General features: G+C 57.4%; 2 protein-coding genes across 2 annotated transcripts in view; both read right to left on the reverse strand.

Moving 5' to 3' along the window:
- Positions 1-3,528: 3,528 nt before the first annotated feature.
- CLDN15 (claudin 15) lies at positions 3,529-11,289 on the reverse strand. Its single transcript, XM_023194465.2, has 6 exons — positions 9,739-11,289; positions 9,154-9,627; positions 5,788-5,952; positions 4,291-4,372; positions 4,066-4,182; positions 3,529-3,954 (listed from the first exon to the last, which is right to left on the reverse strand). The coding sequence occupies exons 2-6, from the start codon at positions 9,368-9,370 to the stop codon at positions 3,849-3,851; spliced, it is 687 nt and encodes a 228-aa protein (XP_023050233.1). The 5' UTR covers positions 9,371-9,627; positions 9,739-11,289; the 3' UTR covers positions 3,529-3,848.
- Positions 11,290-11,445: 156 nt separating this feature from the next.
- The window catches only part of FIS1 (fission, mitochondrial 1), a 5,862-nt gene continuing 3,274 nt past the window's right edge, over positions 11,446-14,033 (reverse strand). The window contains exons 3-5 of the mRNA XM_023194466.1: positions 12,965-13,041; positions 11,957-12,062; positions 11,446-11,740 (exon numbers count right to left, since the gene is read on the reverse strand). Coding sequence (XP_023050234.1) covers positions 11,643-11,740; positions 11,957-12,062; positions 12,965-13,041 — 281 coding nt within the window. The 3' untranslated portion in view covers positions 11,446-11,642. The remainder of the gene's footprint in view (positions 11,741-11,956; positions 12,063-12,964; positions 13,042-14,033) is intronic.

Here is a 14,033-nt window from a genome sequence, read left to right on the forward strand (position 1 = left end):
GACGGGGTTTCACTGTGTTAGACAGGATGGTCTCAATCTCCTGACCTCGTGATCTGCCTGCCTCGGCCTCCCAAAGTGCTGGGATTACAGCTGTGAGCCATGGCGCCCGCCCATTCATTTATTTATTTATTTATTTTTGAGACAGAATCTCACTCTGTCACCCAAGCTGGAGTGTAGTGGTGCAATATCAGCTCACTGCAACCTCTGCCTCCCTGGTTCAAGCGATTCTCCTGCCCCAGCCTCCTGAGTAGCTGGGATTAAAGGCACCCGCCACCACACCCGGCTAATTTTGTATTTTAGGTAGAGATGGGGTTTCATTATGTTGGCCAGGCTGGTCTTGAACTCCTGACCTCTGGTGATCCACCTGCCCCAGCCTCCCAAAGTGCTGGGATTACAGGTGTGAGCCACTGCGCCCGGCCAGTGGTTTACATTTGTGTTTGCTCCTAGGCTGTGGGTTGTTTGAGGGCACAGGCCCACTCCTGCTTCTAGCAGGGAAGCAGCTCAGTATGTGTTCTGAAAAAGGGCAAATGTCTCCATAACCCTTTGTAGTCACGTGACCACCCGGGAAGACATCAAAACTCAACCTAGTGACCATATTAAGGCACACACTTAAATGCTCAGTTGTAAAACTGGGCACAGGTTGCTTTTCCTGAAGGGGGAAGGAGTGAGAAGAGGCAGGCTGATGTTGGGAAAAGGAGGTAGATGTCAGGGTGGCACACTGGAGACTTTTGGAAGCGCCTGGATGCGTCAGCAGTTGTAATTGACTTTTGTCTTCCTTCACTGTAGGGAGCACTCTCATGGCCTTTCAGGATTGTAAGACACTTTTTGTTTGATTGTTTTTTGAGACGGAGTCTCTCTCTGTCGCCCAGGCTGGAGTGCAGTGGTGTGATCTCAGCTCACTGCAATCTCCATTTCCCAAGTTTGAGTAATTCTCCTGCCTCAGCCTCCCAAGTAGCTGGGATTATAGGTGTGTGCCACCACTCCTGGCTAATTTTTATATTTTTAGCAGAATTGGGATTTTGCCATGTTGGCCAGGCTACTCTTGAACTCCTTACCTCAGGTGATCCGCCCACCTTAGCCTCCCAAAGTGCTGGGATTACAGGTGTGAGCCACTGTGCCTGGCCCTAATTTTTATTTTTTTAGTAGAGATGGGGGTCTCACTATGTTGCCCAGGTTGGTCTTGCATTCCTGGGCTTAAGGGATTCTCCCACCTTGGCCTCTCAAAGTGCTGGGATTATAGGCATGAGTCACTGAGCCTGTCCTGTAGAAGACACTTTTAAAGGCACCTGTCAATGTGCTAATAAAGCAAGTCACATGGCCCCTGACTTCTCCGTGGTGAGTTATTGCACTAGAGACCCCCATGAGACAGGTTTCCCAGTACTGAGCACATGTACAGTCCCTTCCACGTTGACTCTGGCCTTGGCCAGTGGGACATCCGCACACTTTCTGAAGACGGTGTGGAGGGAGAGGATTGCAGATGGTCACAGACTTGTTGGCCACAGGACCCTTTATGTAGGGAGCAGCTCAAAAGGTACCAGGGCTTCTGGCCAGGTGCAGTGGCTCATGCCTGTAAAGCCCAGCATTTTGGGAGGCTGAGGCAGGCAGATTACCTGAGGTCAGGAGTTCGAGACCAGCCTGGCCAACTTGGCGAAACCCTGTCTCTACTAAAAATACAAAAAACTTAGCTGGGCATGGGACTACGCCTGTAGTCCCAGCTACTCGGGAAGATGAGGCAGGAGAATCGCTTGAACCCAGGAGGCAGAGGTTGCAGTGAGCCAACATTGCGCCATTGCACCACTCCAGCCTGGGTGACAGAGCGAGACTCTGTCTCAAAATAAAAAAAGAAAAGAAAAGCACCAGTGTATCTGGCTGGAGCCCAGCCAAATGGATCCCAGCCCCAATGTGAAGGTGTGCCCAGGGCCCAGGAAGCAGCCTGGTGTGATGGTGGAGCACAGTTTATCCAGAGGAAAGGGAGCAATGGGGATGGAAAGGTGGGCTAGGGCCAGGCGGCATGTCAAGTTCATAACTGGGGCTTTCTTCTAGCGGGGCCAGGACCTGCCAAGGCAGGGTGGTCAGTGGTTCTCCAGGAGTGCATTAGGAAAACCGTGCTCGAGACGCCCAGTTGGGGAAACCCTGTAGTGGGTGGGCAGGAGAGGATGAGGGCCTGCCCCAGGACCATGCAGTGGAGAAGGGAGAGAAGTAGATGGGTGTGAAAAACACCATAGAGGGAGAGTCAGGAGGATTTGGCAGTGAACAGAGGAGAGGAGCAGAGGGGAGGGAGAGGTTGTCCATCTGCAGACAGAGATGTCGGCCATGCTGGTGACAGGGATGATGGGGACTGCAGCTCTCTGGAAAGTGATGAATTCGATGTGTCTGGAGCCCACGTAGTAGGAACATACATGTACCTCCGAAGCGCAGGGGAGAGGTACAGGTGGAATGCCGATGCAGATTTCTCCATTCCAGGGGAGAGTTGGTGAGGGCGAATGAATGAGATGGAGGAGAAAGGGGAGGGGGCTGCGATCAGGATCCAGGGCTCCTCAAGGGACTGGCCACTTGTTCGCACGGCAGAGGATAGTGCTGGGATAGGGCTCCATTCCCCACTTCACTGGATACCAGACTTCTTCCTAGCGGCCTCATTGTCCTTTTGTTTTCTCTTTTTCTTTTTTATGAGACAGGATCTCCCTCTGTCGCCCAGGCTGGAGTGCAGTGGTTCAATCACAGCTCACTGCAGCCTCCAACTCCTGGAGTCAAGCGACCCTCCCGCCTTGGCCTCCTGAGTAGCTGGGACTATAGGCATGCACCACCATGCCCAGCTAATTTTTTTTTTTTTTTTAGTAGAGAAGGAGTTTCACCATGTTGGCCAAGGTGGTCTCGAACTCCTGACCTTAAGTGATCCTCCCCTGCCACCCCCCGCCTCAGCTTGCCAAAGTGCTGGGATTACAGGCATGAGCTACCACATCTGGTCTCACTGTCCTGTCTTAAGTGGGTGCTGCTGTGGGCTCAGCACCCACTGGGCCTGCAGCAAACCCACCCACAACCCAGAACTGTGTCTGAGGTGGACACCACCGAGGTGCCCACACACCCCTGGTGACAGACCTCCAGAGGCTCTTCTAGAAGGTACTGTACCTTCCCCAAAGTCTCTGCACCAGTCCCAAGTTAATGTTAAACAGAATTTCAAAAGGCTTATCACTCCTGATAACCATCCACGCTCAGGCCCAGGGCACGCAGCTCTGCACTAGACCAGCGAGTAGAGTGAAAGGAGCAGCTTGGGATCTCAGGCTGGCCAGGGGTCATCTCTGCTATTTCCAGTTTCCTGGAGCGGGGGCTTCCGGGATCTGCTCCTTGGTGACTCTTACCAGCAATTATGTGCCACTCGCGAAGTCAGCTGCAACCCCTCTTCTATTTTGATGTACGACACAGCCCCAAAGTGGCGGACAGGGTGACAGTCTGGGGTCCGAGACCTGAACCGACCCCTGGCACCACCCCCCACCCCTTGCTTGGCCGGCCGCTTCTGACACCTTCAAGCCCTGAACGATCACAATATACATTTATTAATGCATGTATTTATACAGAATACAAACGTGCAGGGACACCTCCATCCCCTTCACAGCCCAGAACCCAGGGTCAGAAGATGAGGGATCCAGCCTCAGGGGGGGATATGCGACTTCCCAAGAGCAGTTCTTGACCTGCAGGGGCCGCGGGAGTGCAAGACACGGGGGCGTGGCCGAGGCAGGGCTCCGGGAGCAGGGCGTGGCCGGCCCCTGAGGTTACTACCGGGGAATGGGTCCGGCCAGGACCCCTCTCCTTGGGGCACTGGGAAGGACAGTGGGCCCTACGGGCCAGAGCTGCTACACGTAGGCGTTCCTGCCGTATTTGCCAAAGCTGCTGTCGCCTTCTCGGTCCGAGGTGGCGACGGGCATCACGGACACCGGAGCCTGGTAGGGCAGCCGGGCGCTGCGGCGAGGGGCCCGGGTCAGAGCCGGGGCGCGGCCCTCATCTCCCCAATCCTGCCCCCCTCATCTCCCCAATCCTGCCCGGCCCCAGCCTGCGCCTCTCCCCGCTCACCTGGCGGCGGGGTCCTCGTGAGAGCCGCAGCAGCAGGCGGAGCAGAGGCAGAGGCCACCCAGGATGGAGATCAGGGAGGCGCTCCAGCCCAGGTAGAGTGCGGGGCCTAGCTCGTACCTGCGCACAAAAGCGGCGCGTAGGCGTGGGACCAGTGAGGCACCAGCCGGGGGGCAGGGCTGAGTCCCACCCGCTGCCCCGAGGGCGGGGTGGGGTCCCCTCACTCACTTGGTTCCGGGGTACAAGGGGTCGAAGAAGTCCCGAGTGATGTTGAAGGCGTACCAGGAGATGGCCACCATCCCGCAGATACCTGGGGACCGGAGGAGGACCCCAGTCCAGGGGGAGGGATAGCGGGGAAGGGGGCTTAGGGGGAGAGGCAGGCAGGGGCTGCCCAGAGTAGGACGGGGGCATCAAGTCCAAGAGCAGCGATTTCACTCAATTCCTTTCTCCCCACCCCGGTTTATAACCCTTCCTCCTTCCTGGGGTCAATTTCTCGGGGTAGCCCTTAGGCCCCCAACTCCAGCCCACCCAGCTCATCTCCCACTACCTCCCCTTCCTCCTGCCTCTTCTCTGTTTGATCCCAGACCTGCCTAGTTCATGCCCACCTCTAGGGCCTTCATCCCATCATCTCCTCACCCAGATGGAGCCTCATCCAAATCCCGCCCACCCTTGAAAGCCCAGCTGGGCCCTGGGAGCCCAGGGTCGTCCTTTCCTGAAGCCAGGAAGACCCCCACGCTAGCACTACCCTACTCACTAGGGGCTTGTCCTCCTGCAAGCCTCCTGACCTTTCTGGGCCCGTTTTACCTCTGGAAAACAGAAATACCCACCCTACCTCGAAGACTTATTGTGAGGCCATGGATGCAGAAATGTTCTGCAAATTGAAAAGCGGTGGCCAGATGGCATTGTGTTTTTTTGCTGAGATGGGGTCTCACTATGCTGCCCAGGCTAGTCTGGAACTCCTGGGCTCAAGCCAGTTCTCCTGCCTTGGCCTTTTTTTATTTTGGACAGTCTCGCTCTTTTACTCAGGCTGGAGTGCAGTGGCACAATCTTGCCTTACTGCAACCTCCACCTCCCAGGTTCAAGTGATTCTCCTGCCTCAGCCTCCAAGTCAGTGGGACTACAGGTGCCTGCCACCATGCCTGGCATTTTTTATTTTTGGTTTTTTTTTTTTTTGGTATTTTTAGTAGAGACAGGGTTTCACCATGTTGGCCAGGCTGGTTTTGAACTCCTGACCTCAGGTGATCCGCCCACCTCAGCCTCCCAAAGTGCTGGGATTACAGGTGTGAGCTACTGCACCCGGCCCTGCCTTGGCCTTTCAAAGTGCTGGGATTACAGGCATGAGCCACCATGCCCCATGGTATGGTACTGTGGTTGTGCACTGTGTGTGTGCCGCAGTGTGCACCCTAACTCTGCTCCCCAGCCAGGATGTAAGCTCCCAGAGGCAGCCGCTCACTGTCATCTTTGAGGTCCCTCCCACACCTGGCAGTGGCTGGCCCCTACTGGGAGCTCAAGAAACACTGCCGTTGGGCTGATTTGCTGCCAGATTTGGGGAGTACGGATGAGGCAGGGGTAAGCAGGTGTCCATGCAGCAGGGTAGGGGAGGTGAGCATGAGGAGCGGGAATTGGAGATGAAGTGAGGACAAAGCAGCCTGAAGTCTATGGCCAAGGGGGACCCCGGCCCCCACCGCCATGCAGAGCCCCGCCCCATCACCTTCCCCCAGTTACCGGCCAGAATGTGGAAGGCCCCTGCAGTGGCTGCCAGCTTGGCTTTCCTGGAGAGCTCCAGGCCCCCAATGTTGGTGCAGCGCAGGCCTGCTATGCCCAGCAAGAGGCCGAGGAAGCCCAGGAGGATGGCGGTGATCATGAGTGCCCGGCAGGCCTGAATATACCCTGGGGGCAGGCACAGTCGTCAGCCTTTCCCCCCATCTCCTCCCCTCTGCAATCCCGGGTTCAAGTGATTCTCCTGCCTCAACCTCCCCAGTAGTTGGGATTACAGACATGCACCACCACGCCCAGCTAATTTTTGTATTTTTAGTAGAGACGGTTTCACCATGTTGTCCAGGCTGGTCTCGAACTCCTGACCCCAAGTGATCTGTTTGCCTCGGCTTCCCGAAGTGCTGGGATTACAGGAATGAGCCACTGCACCAGGCCCCCTTCACCTTCTTCCTCTTTTTTTTTTTTTTTTTTTTTTTTTTGAGACGGAGTCTTGCTGTGTCTCCTGGGCTGGAGTGCAGTGGCCGGATCTCAGCACACTGCAAGCTCCGCCTCCCGGGTTCACGCCATTCTCCTGCCTCAGCCTCCGGAGTAGCTGGGACTACAGGCGCCCGCCACCTCGCCCGGCTAGTTTTTTGTATTTTTAGTAGAGACGGGGTTTCACCGTGTTAGCCAGGATGGTCTCGATCTCCTGACCTCATGATCCGCCCGTCTCGGCCTCCCAAAGTGCTGGGATTACAGGCTTGAGCCACCGCGCCCGGCCTCTTCTTGCTCTCTTGTACCTAACAGTCCCCAAGTCCTCTCCTTCCCCTGGGCTCCTCCAGCCTACCCAGTTGCAGTCACCCCTCCCTCCTTCAGCATCTGGACCCTTCCCACCCCGCTCCCCACTCCTCCCCTGCACCTGGCATGCTTTGCTTGTGCCTGGATTACAGGTTTCTCCTGGGCATTCTTGACACCTGAGCTGGATAACTCTGTTCTGGGGGTCGTCCCGTGCACTGTGGGATGTTCAAAAGCCTCCCTGGCCTCTACCCATGGGGTGCCAGTAGCAACCCCCTCCCCACAAGCCATGACAATCATTGTGCAAAGTCGCCTGACTGAGAACAGCTGCCCTATCAGGTTACTCTCGCGTTACTGGGTATGACAGAAACCACAGCTAAGCATCCCTGTCGCCTTCCCCACGTCTGATTCCACTCCAAGTCCTTCCCACTGTCCTAGCCCAGTGCTGCACATTTTGACCTGGTTTCTTCCTGGAATAACAGGTAGGGGGCAGCAGTGCTGTATAGCAGAGGGTCTAGGGCAATTTTAGAGACAGGGTCTTGCTTTGTCGCCCAGGCCGGAGTGCAGTGGCGCCACCACAGCTCACCACTGCAGCCTTGATTGAACTCCTGGGTGCAGGCAATCCTCCTGCTCAGCCTCCTGAGTAGCTCAGGACCACCACAAGTGGTCAAGTTTCTGATCTAGGTGGAATCCTGGGCCCAGGACCCATCCAAGTCAGTCTAGCTCAGTCTTTCAGTGCCTCAGTTTCCCTTTTCTCAGGCCTGAAGGAGACTGCTGGCTCCCTCTTGCTTCCCCCTTCTCCTCCCTTCTGTCTTTCATAGTTGCCAAGCATTCCAAGGACCTTGCACCCCTTTCCCGGGTGGGGCATAACCGTTGGTGCTGAAGGGGAAAGACTGGGCCCCTGCCAGGGGATGCAGGGTGCAGAGTGGGGGGGTAGGCAGGAGGGGCAAAGTTCTCCAGGAGCACTTTCTTCCTCCCAGCCACTCACTCTGGGGCCCACACGAGTCTGAGTCCCCAGGTGGCTCTGGCAGTCAATGGAGAGAGTATCGAAGAGCCCGGGGCACATGGGCTGCATGACCAGCGGTTGGGGAGCACGGTTGGGAGACACAGGTCTCTTTCCCAGGACCACCCCAGCCGTGGAGTCTGAATCCCGGCTCCCCTCTCCTGCCTGTGTGACTCGGGGTGGGGTGCTGCACCTTGCCAAGGCTTTTCAGTGTCTGTAAAAGATCCCCTCTACTTCCCCACCGCGGAAATAATGTAGGTGGAAGCACCTAGCCCAAGGCCTGGAACCCAGCCACCCTCTATCCCCGTGCCCTGGGGACTCTGGCACTGTCATTCATGCAGTTCCCCGGGGTGCCCCTCTCAGGTGTGCAGGCTTACAGCAGAGCCCCCTCCTCACAGTATGATGTGTCTGGGAAGTGGGTGTAGGGGCTGCCTCCAGTGTCCCTTCTGGCCACTCAGCACTCTGGGCTTCTGGCCCAGATTGTACTCAGCTTTTACAGAGTTTTTGTTTGGGTGGGGGGGGGGCGCCAGCCCTGAACACAGTCAGTCCTGGAGAGATGGATGAAAACACAAAGCCTCTGCCGCTGCCTCAGGAGGGGCTGGGAGTAGTGGGAGCACAGGAGACCCACCCAGGCCCCCTAACTGCTCAGAGCAGCTCTGACATCCCCAGGGATGAGCTCTCAAGCCCCGCTTCACACCCAGTGTCGCCCTTGGCTCCTTCCCTGCCACACGGTGCCTGGTGAGCGGACTGGCCCTGAGGGACCCAGGAGGGCGTGCAGCGGCACCACACGCAGTTCATAGTCGCCCGCGCTTGGTCTCTGGCATGGGGCAGACGGAAAGGAGACTGCCCTGGAGAAACAGTGGGGCGGCCTCATCAGAGCAGGGAGCAGGGAGTGGGAAGCTGCCGCAGCCACAGAAAGAACTGCCCTGGGCCCAAAGAGCTGTCGGCTCCAGCCCTCTAAGACCCCGAAAAGACCCACACACCTGCACACACACTGCCTCCTTAAAGCGGACACTCAACCTGCAAGTTGCAAGACGCCTCCCTTCACAGGGGCCCTTTAGACATTAGCCGGACAAGGAGACCAGTGCCCCCGCAGTGAGGCTGGGGAGGCTGTGGAGCCTGGAAGTTGATCAACCTAGAATCCAAGATGGGGCCGCCTCCCCCTGCCCACCCCAGCAATCCCATCCCCAACACATGCTCATCTGTACTGAGTGCCTGTGTGTGTTAACATCCCATTAACATTCTGCACTTTCTCAGTCACCTGGGAACTGGGACTCTCACCCTGACCCTACAGGTGGGTGGGATGAGGCTGGTTTCATCATTTGCCCACGGCACAGGGCTGGGAAAGGGGGTCTGATTCCGGTGCCTGCACCTGTAACAGCTAAAAGTGCCACGCTAGCGCAGGGGGCCACGTGTGGCAAGGTCTTCACTCCAGTTCTAGGCAGGGGCCGTCCCCAGCCCTCCTGGCTGCAGGAACCCAGACCCCCAAAGCTTAATCCAGGGCTCCCTGCATCCTCACGGCAGTACCCGCCCTCCCCTGGGGTCTCTGCATCTTTTCCCCGCCGCCCTCTCCCCCTGGAGCGCTCCCCACCCCATACCAGAGAGGGCCAGCATGGACGGGAACTCCCAGCAGTTGTAGACGCCCAGGGAGTCGGTGGCACAGCTAAACCAGAGGTTCTCGAAGATGGTGTTGGTGGTGATGACGTTCCCGTGCACGGTGGACACTCGCCAGTAGCTGTTTGGCAGAGTCACCCCCAGCATCAGCAGCCCCACGGCTGCCATGAAGAAGCCAAAGGTTTCCACAGCCATCGACATGGTGGGATGCGGGGCCCTGGGGGGCTGGTGCCCCAGAGAGGGGGAGGGGCAGAACCCCTAGGGAACTGGAAGGGGCTGCGGCTAAGGAGAGTTGTCTGGACAGGCTGGGGGGGAATCAACCTCGGCCTCTGCCTGTGTCTTCCTCGGGCTCAGGTCCGTCTCCACTTTCTGCCTCCAGGTTTCTGCCTCCCTCCTGCTCTCTGGGTTTCTCTGCTTCCTGGCAGGTCAGAGGAATGAGCTAAGCCTGCGCGCGGCAGCTGTTGACGAGATGGAAGGAATAACCGAAACGGGCCAAAAGTCCACCCCCTCCCCCCAGCCTCTGGGCTGCCCCAGCTCCCCGCCCCACAAGGGTGGGGGGGCAGACTTACCCTGGAGCCACTGACGATACAGCCAACGAGGGGCCCCCAGGGGAGGTACCGGGAACTGAGGGGAAGCATCTGTCTGACTCAGCTTTCATTGGGGGCCAGAGAACGGAGTAAGAGGGACAAGGAGTGAAAAGATGATAGAGACAGACGTCAGAGCAATAAGGGACAGAGACAGAGAGAGAATGAATAGCAGCCTTCAGTGGAAAAGGATGGAGGGACCGTGAGAACAATCTAAGATACTCGCAGACTGAGGGGTTGGGGCATGTGAGTCTCTTAAGGAAGACGAAGCTGGAATGAGGGGACGGGAGAATGGGAGACCCACAGCTCTGGGCTCCATCCAGCCTGGACTGGAACTCGGCCCCACAATCCATTCACCAGGAAACTCAGGCAGGGAGTGTTAGTCCCCTGAGCCTGCTTCTGCTCTGTCAATGACAGACCCGACTGCTTACTGCATGGGCTATCCTGAGAACTGGGACCAGGGGTCAGGCACAGTGGCTCTCGCCTGTAATCCTAGCACTTTGGGAGGCTGGGCTAAGAGGACTACTTGAACTCAGGAGTTCAAGACCAGCCTGGGCAACACACTAAGACCTCGTTGGGACCAGGGAGTCAAGCCCCCTGCACATAACCAGCGCTCAGCACCGGGGACCGTCCTGGATGTGAGTGCCGCAGGGCTGAGTGAGGCCACCAGGGAGTCGCTCTCGCCCAAAACTCGAATTTCCTCCTAAGTTGATCTTTGACTCAGCATCGAGCTGGTCCTGCTGCCAAGAGCCTGGAGCGTGATCCTGTGGCTAAGCTCTGCAACCTGTTCCCAGTTATCGGGACTGTCACCCACTCTATTCGTTAATAATGATGGATTAGCAGCCTCTGGGTTCCCATCCCGAGCCAGTGCAGAGCACCTGTCCCAGGGTGGACACTCTTATCTCCTGCTCCAGTTCCCTAGGGCTCTGTCCCTGGGGGCCATCAGTGCTGGCTGCACACCTCCCTGGTCCCACGGCCCTGCTGGGCTTCTCCGGCCTCCCTGGGCTTCTCTGGCCTCCCCTCAGGTGTCTCCTCCCCACTCCTGGCTGAGTTGGCCTGGGCTGTGGAACGAGAGGTATGCAGTGAAGCAAAACAGGCCCATGCCGAGCCTGGCACGAGGGGGCGAAACTGGCCAGGTGGGGCGGAGTCCTGACCTTCCAGCCCACAGGTGAGAGCTGGGGCGCCCTGGGCTCTGACCCCTCCCAGGACCCCCGCCTACTCCATACCAGATGCAGGATTCCTTCCCGCACCGGGCCCCCCATCCCGGAGGAGGAGGAGGTAGGAGGAAGGGGAGGCCACAGGAAGAAAAAGGGAGGGGAGGGGAGGTCGGGGAGGAGGAAGCCAAGGGGGCTTGCTGTGGAAAAGTCCACAGAGGCAGCTGAGTGGGTCAGAGGAGAACGCAGGCCTGAAGCCCGGCCTGACCCCGCAGTTCTGCCCACCCCTGCTCTGGTCATTGCCTCCTCTCACAACTCTGGGACCATAGAAAAGCCCCATGTCTCCAAGCTGCCCGGCACTCTCAAGGACGTGGCTTCGGGAAAGGGAGGAAGGAGGGGTGTGGGCTCTGGGCTGCGCAGTGGACAAAGAACCCCGTGGCAACCTGGAGGGCAGGGGCAGGAGAGGGCCAGGAGTGACACCTCTGCCCCTGTGCCCAGCGTTCGGAACCCACCCCTCCCCTCAATGCAGACACGGGGGTTCCCAAGCCACAGCCCCGTTTTATTTACACTCATCCCAAAGCACATGATGTGGGGCTGAAGAACGGGTCTCAGGGGAGCAGAAGTTAGTTGAAGGCCACAGAGGACAGAGACAGGGGTGCAGGGGGAGAACAGGGAAGGGACAGCGAGGATGGATGGGCCCTCCTGGAGCGTTCTCCATGGGCTCCCACGCCTCCTTCAGGATTTGGACTTGGACACAGCAAGTCCGATGAGTCCGGCCAGTCCCGCCACACCGAGGGCCATGCCTCCCACGATGGCCATGCCCACGAGTCCATCTGGGGAAGGAAAGGGACAGTGTCAGGAGCCCGTCCCCTTCCGCCAGCCCTGCTCCTCAACAGAGGCACACCCCTACCTGGAGTCGCAGGGCAAGGGGCTCTAAGGACTGGAAGGGGTGGGACTGAGGGGCTGCCTGCAGGGGTTCATTTACAGAGAGACCAAAGCGCCCAGGCATGGGGAAGAGCAGGGCTGAACAAAGGGGCCGAGGCTGTCACCTTTCTTCATGGCCTTGTCAATGAGCCGCTCCAGTTCCTTGGCCTGGTTGTTCTGGGGCTCTGTCTGCAGCAACCCACGGACATACTTTAAGGCCTTCTCGTATTCCTGCACTCGGGGAAACAGGCACGCGTCAAACACACCTCAGTGGTTTTTTTTTTTTTAAATAAGAGATGCGGAGGGCCAGGCACAGTGGCTCAAGCCTGTAATCCCAGCACTTTGGGAGGCTGAGATGGGCGGATCACGAGGTCAGGAGATCGAGACCATCCTGGCTAACACAGTGAAACCCTGTCTCTACTAAAAAAAATACAAAAAACTAGCCAGGCAAGGTGGCGGGCGCCTGTAGTCCCAGCTACTCGGGAGGCTGAGGCAGGAGAATGGCGTGAACCTGAGAGGCGGAGCTTGCAGTGAGCTGAGATCCGGCCACTGCACTCCAGCCTGGGGGACAGAGCGAGATTCCGTCTCAAAAAAAAAAGAAAAAAAAAAAATAATAATAAGAGATGTGATCTTGCTCTGTTGCCCAAGCTGGAGGGCCACATCGCAGTCACAGCTCACTGCAGCCTCAAACTCCCAGGCTCAAGCAGTCCTCCCGCCTCAGCCTCCTGAGTAGCTGGGACTACAGGTGTGAGCCACCGGGCCAGCTACACCTCAGTATCCACCACTCCTCCTGCCCACTTGAAGGGCCTTCCCTTCTTCAGCCCTGGGGGCTCCTCCTTCGACCTCCACCCCCTCCCTCCCTCCAGCCCCACCCCACAGAGTAGAGTCCACAAACAACCCCAACTCTGCGGGAGATAACAGTGCAAGGCTGGGGCCTGCACCCAATCTCTTGACATCACCTTCCTCCCCACACCCTCGCCACTCTGATCGTCCCTTGGAGTCCTCATCTGACACTGCTCTGCACATCTGCACCCCTTCAGCCTTCCTGCTGTCCAGGGATCCACCCTGGAGGACGTAGTAAGAAGGTCCTGTAGCCCCACAGGAGGGTGAAGGGAACTGGGGCCCCATCTCACCTTGAGCCGGTAGTTCCCCACGGCCAGGTAGAAGACATAATCCCGCTGTTCCTCCTTGCTCCCTTTGGGCAGCAGCTCTGGGGAGGGGCAGAGAAGAGAGTGAGAAATGCTTCTTTCCTAATACTTTCCTAATACTATGTCCCAGAGGCCCCTTGCACTCTCTGAATGCCTCTGTGATCCTGGGAGGGTCACGGTTCTAAGCCTCCCTTTCAGATCCAGTCACTCCCAGCACCCTAGCCAGAGCTCTGGAGCAGGGTGAACCCCAGCTGCCCCAACACCAGTGACAGAACATCCCTTTAGCAGCATTACAGTCAACTGGCCCATCCAACTGAAATGAGGAAATTGGGGCCCTGGAGAAGCCAAAGGCAGCACGACTCAGTTTTGGCATCTGCTGTTTTTTTTTTTTTTTGGATGGAGTTTCACTCGTCACCGAGGCGGGAGTGCAATGGCGTGATCTCAGCTCACTGCAACCTTCGCCTCCCAGGTTCAAGCTATTTTCCTGCCTCAGTTTCCCGAGCAGCTGGAGTTACAGGTGCCCGCCATCACACCGGGCTAATTTTTGTATTTCTGGAGTTTCACCATGTTGGCCAGGCTGGTCTCAAACTCCTGACGTCAAGTGATCTGCCTGCCTCGGCCTCCCAAAGTGCTGCTGTTGTGGTTTTAATTAAACTGCCTGCTGTCCAATTATTGTTAAAAAAAAATCCCCCTTTACAAAAATAGCTCAAAACTTGCCTTCAATCAGCCTTCCCCAAAGACCCCACCTGACTTTGTCTTCCTTCCTTTTTTTTTTTCTTGGCTGTGAGCGATGGCTCACGCCTGTAATCCCAGCACTTTGGGAAGCTGAGCCGGGTGGATCACCTGGGGTCAGGAGTTTGAGACCAGCCTGACCAACATGGAGAAACCCCGTCTCTACTAAAAATACAAAATTAGCCAGGCGTGTTGGCACATGCCTGTAATCCCAGCTACTCAGGAGGGTGGGGCAGCAGAATCGCTTGAACCCAGTAAGCAGAGGTTGTGGTGAGCCAAGATTGCGCCATTGCACACACCAGCCTGGTCAACAAGAGTGAAA

The sequence above is a fragment of the Piliocolobus tephrosceles genome, chromosome 8 (genome assembly GCF_002776525.5).
Source record: "Piliocolobus tephrosceles isolate RC106 chromosome 8, ASM277652v3, whole genome shotgun sequence".
In the NCBI taxonomy this organism is placed as follows: domain Eukaryota; kingdom Metazoa; phylum Chordata; class Mammalia; order Primates; family Cercopithecidae; genus Piliocolobus; species Piliocolobus tephrosceles.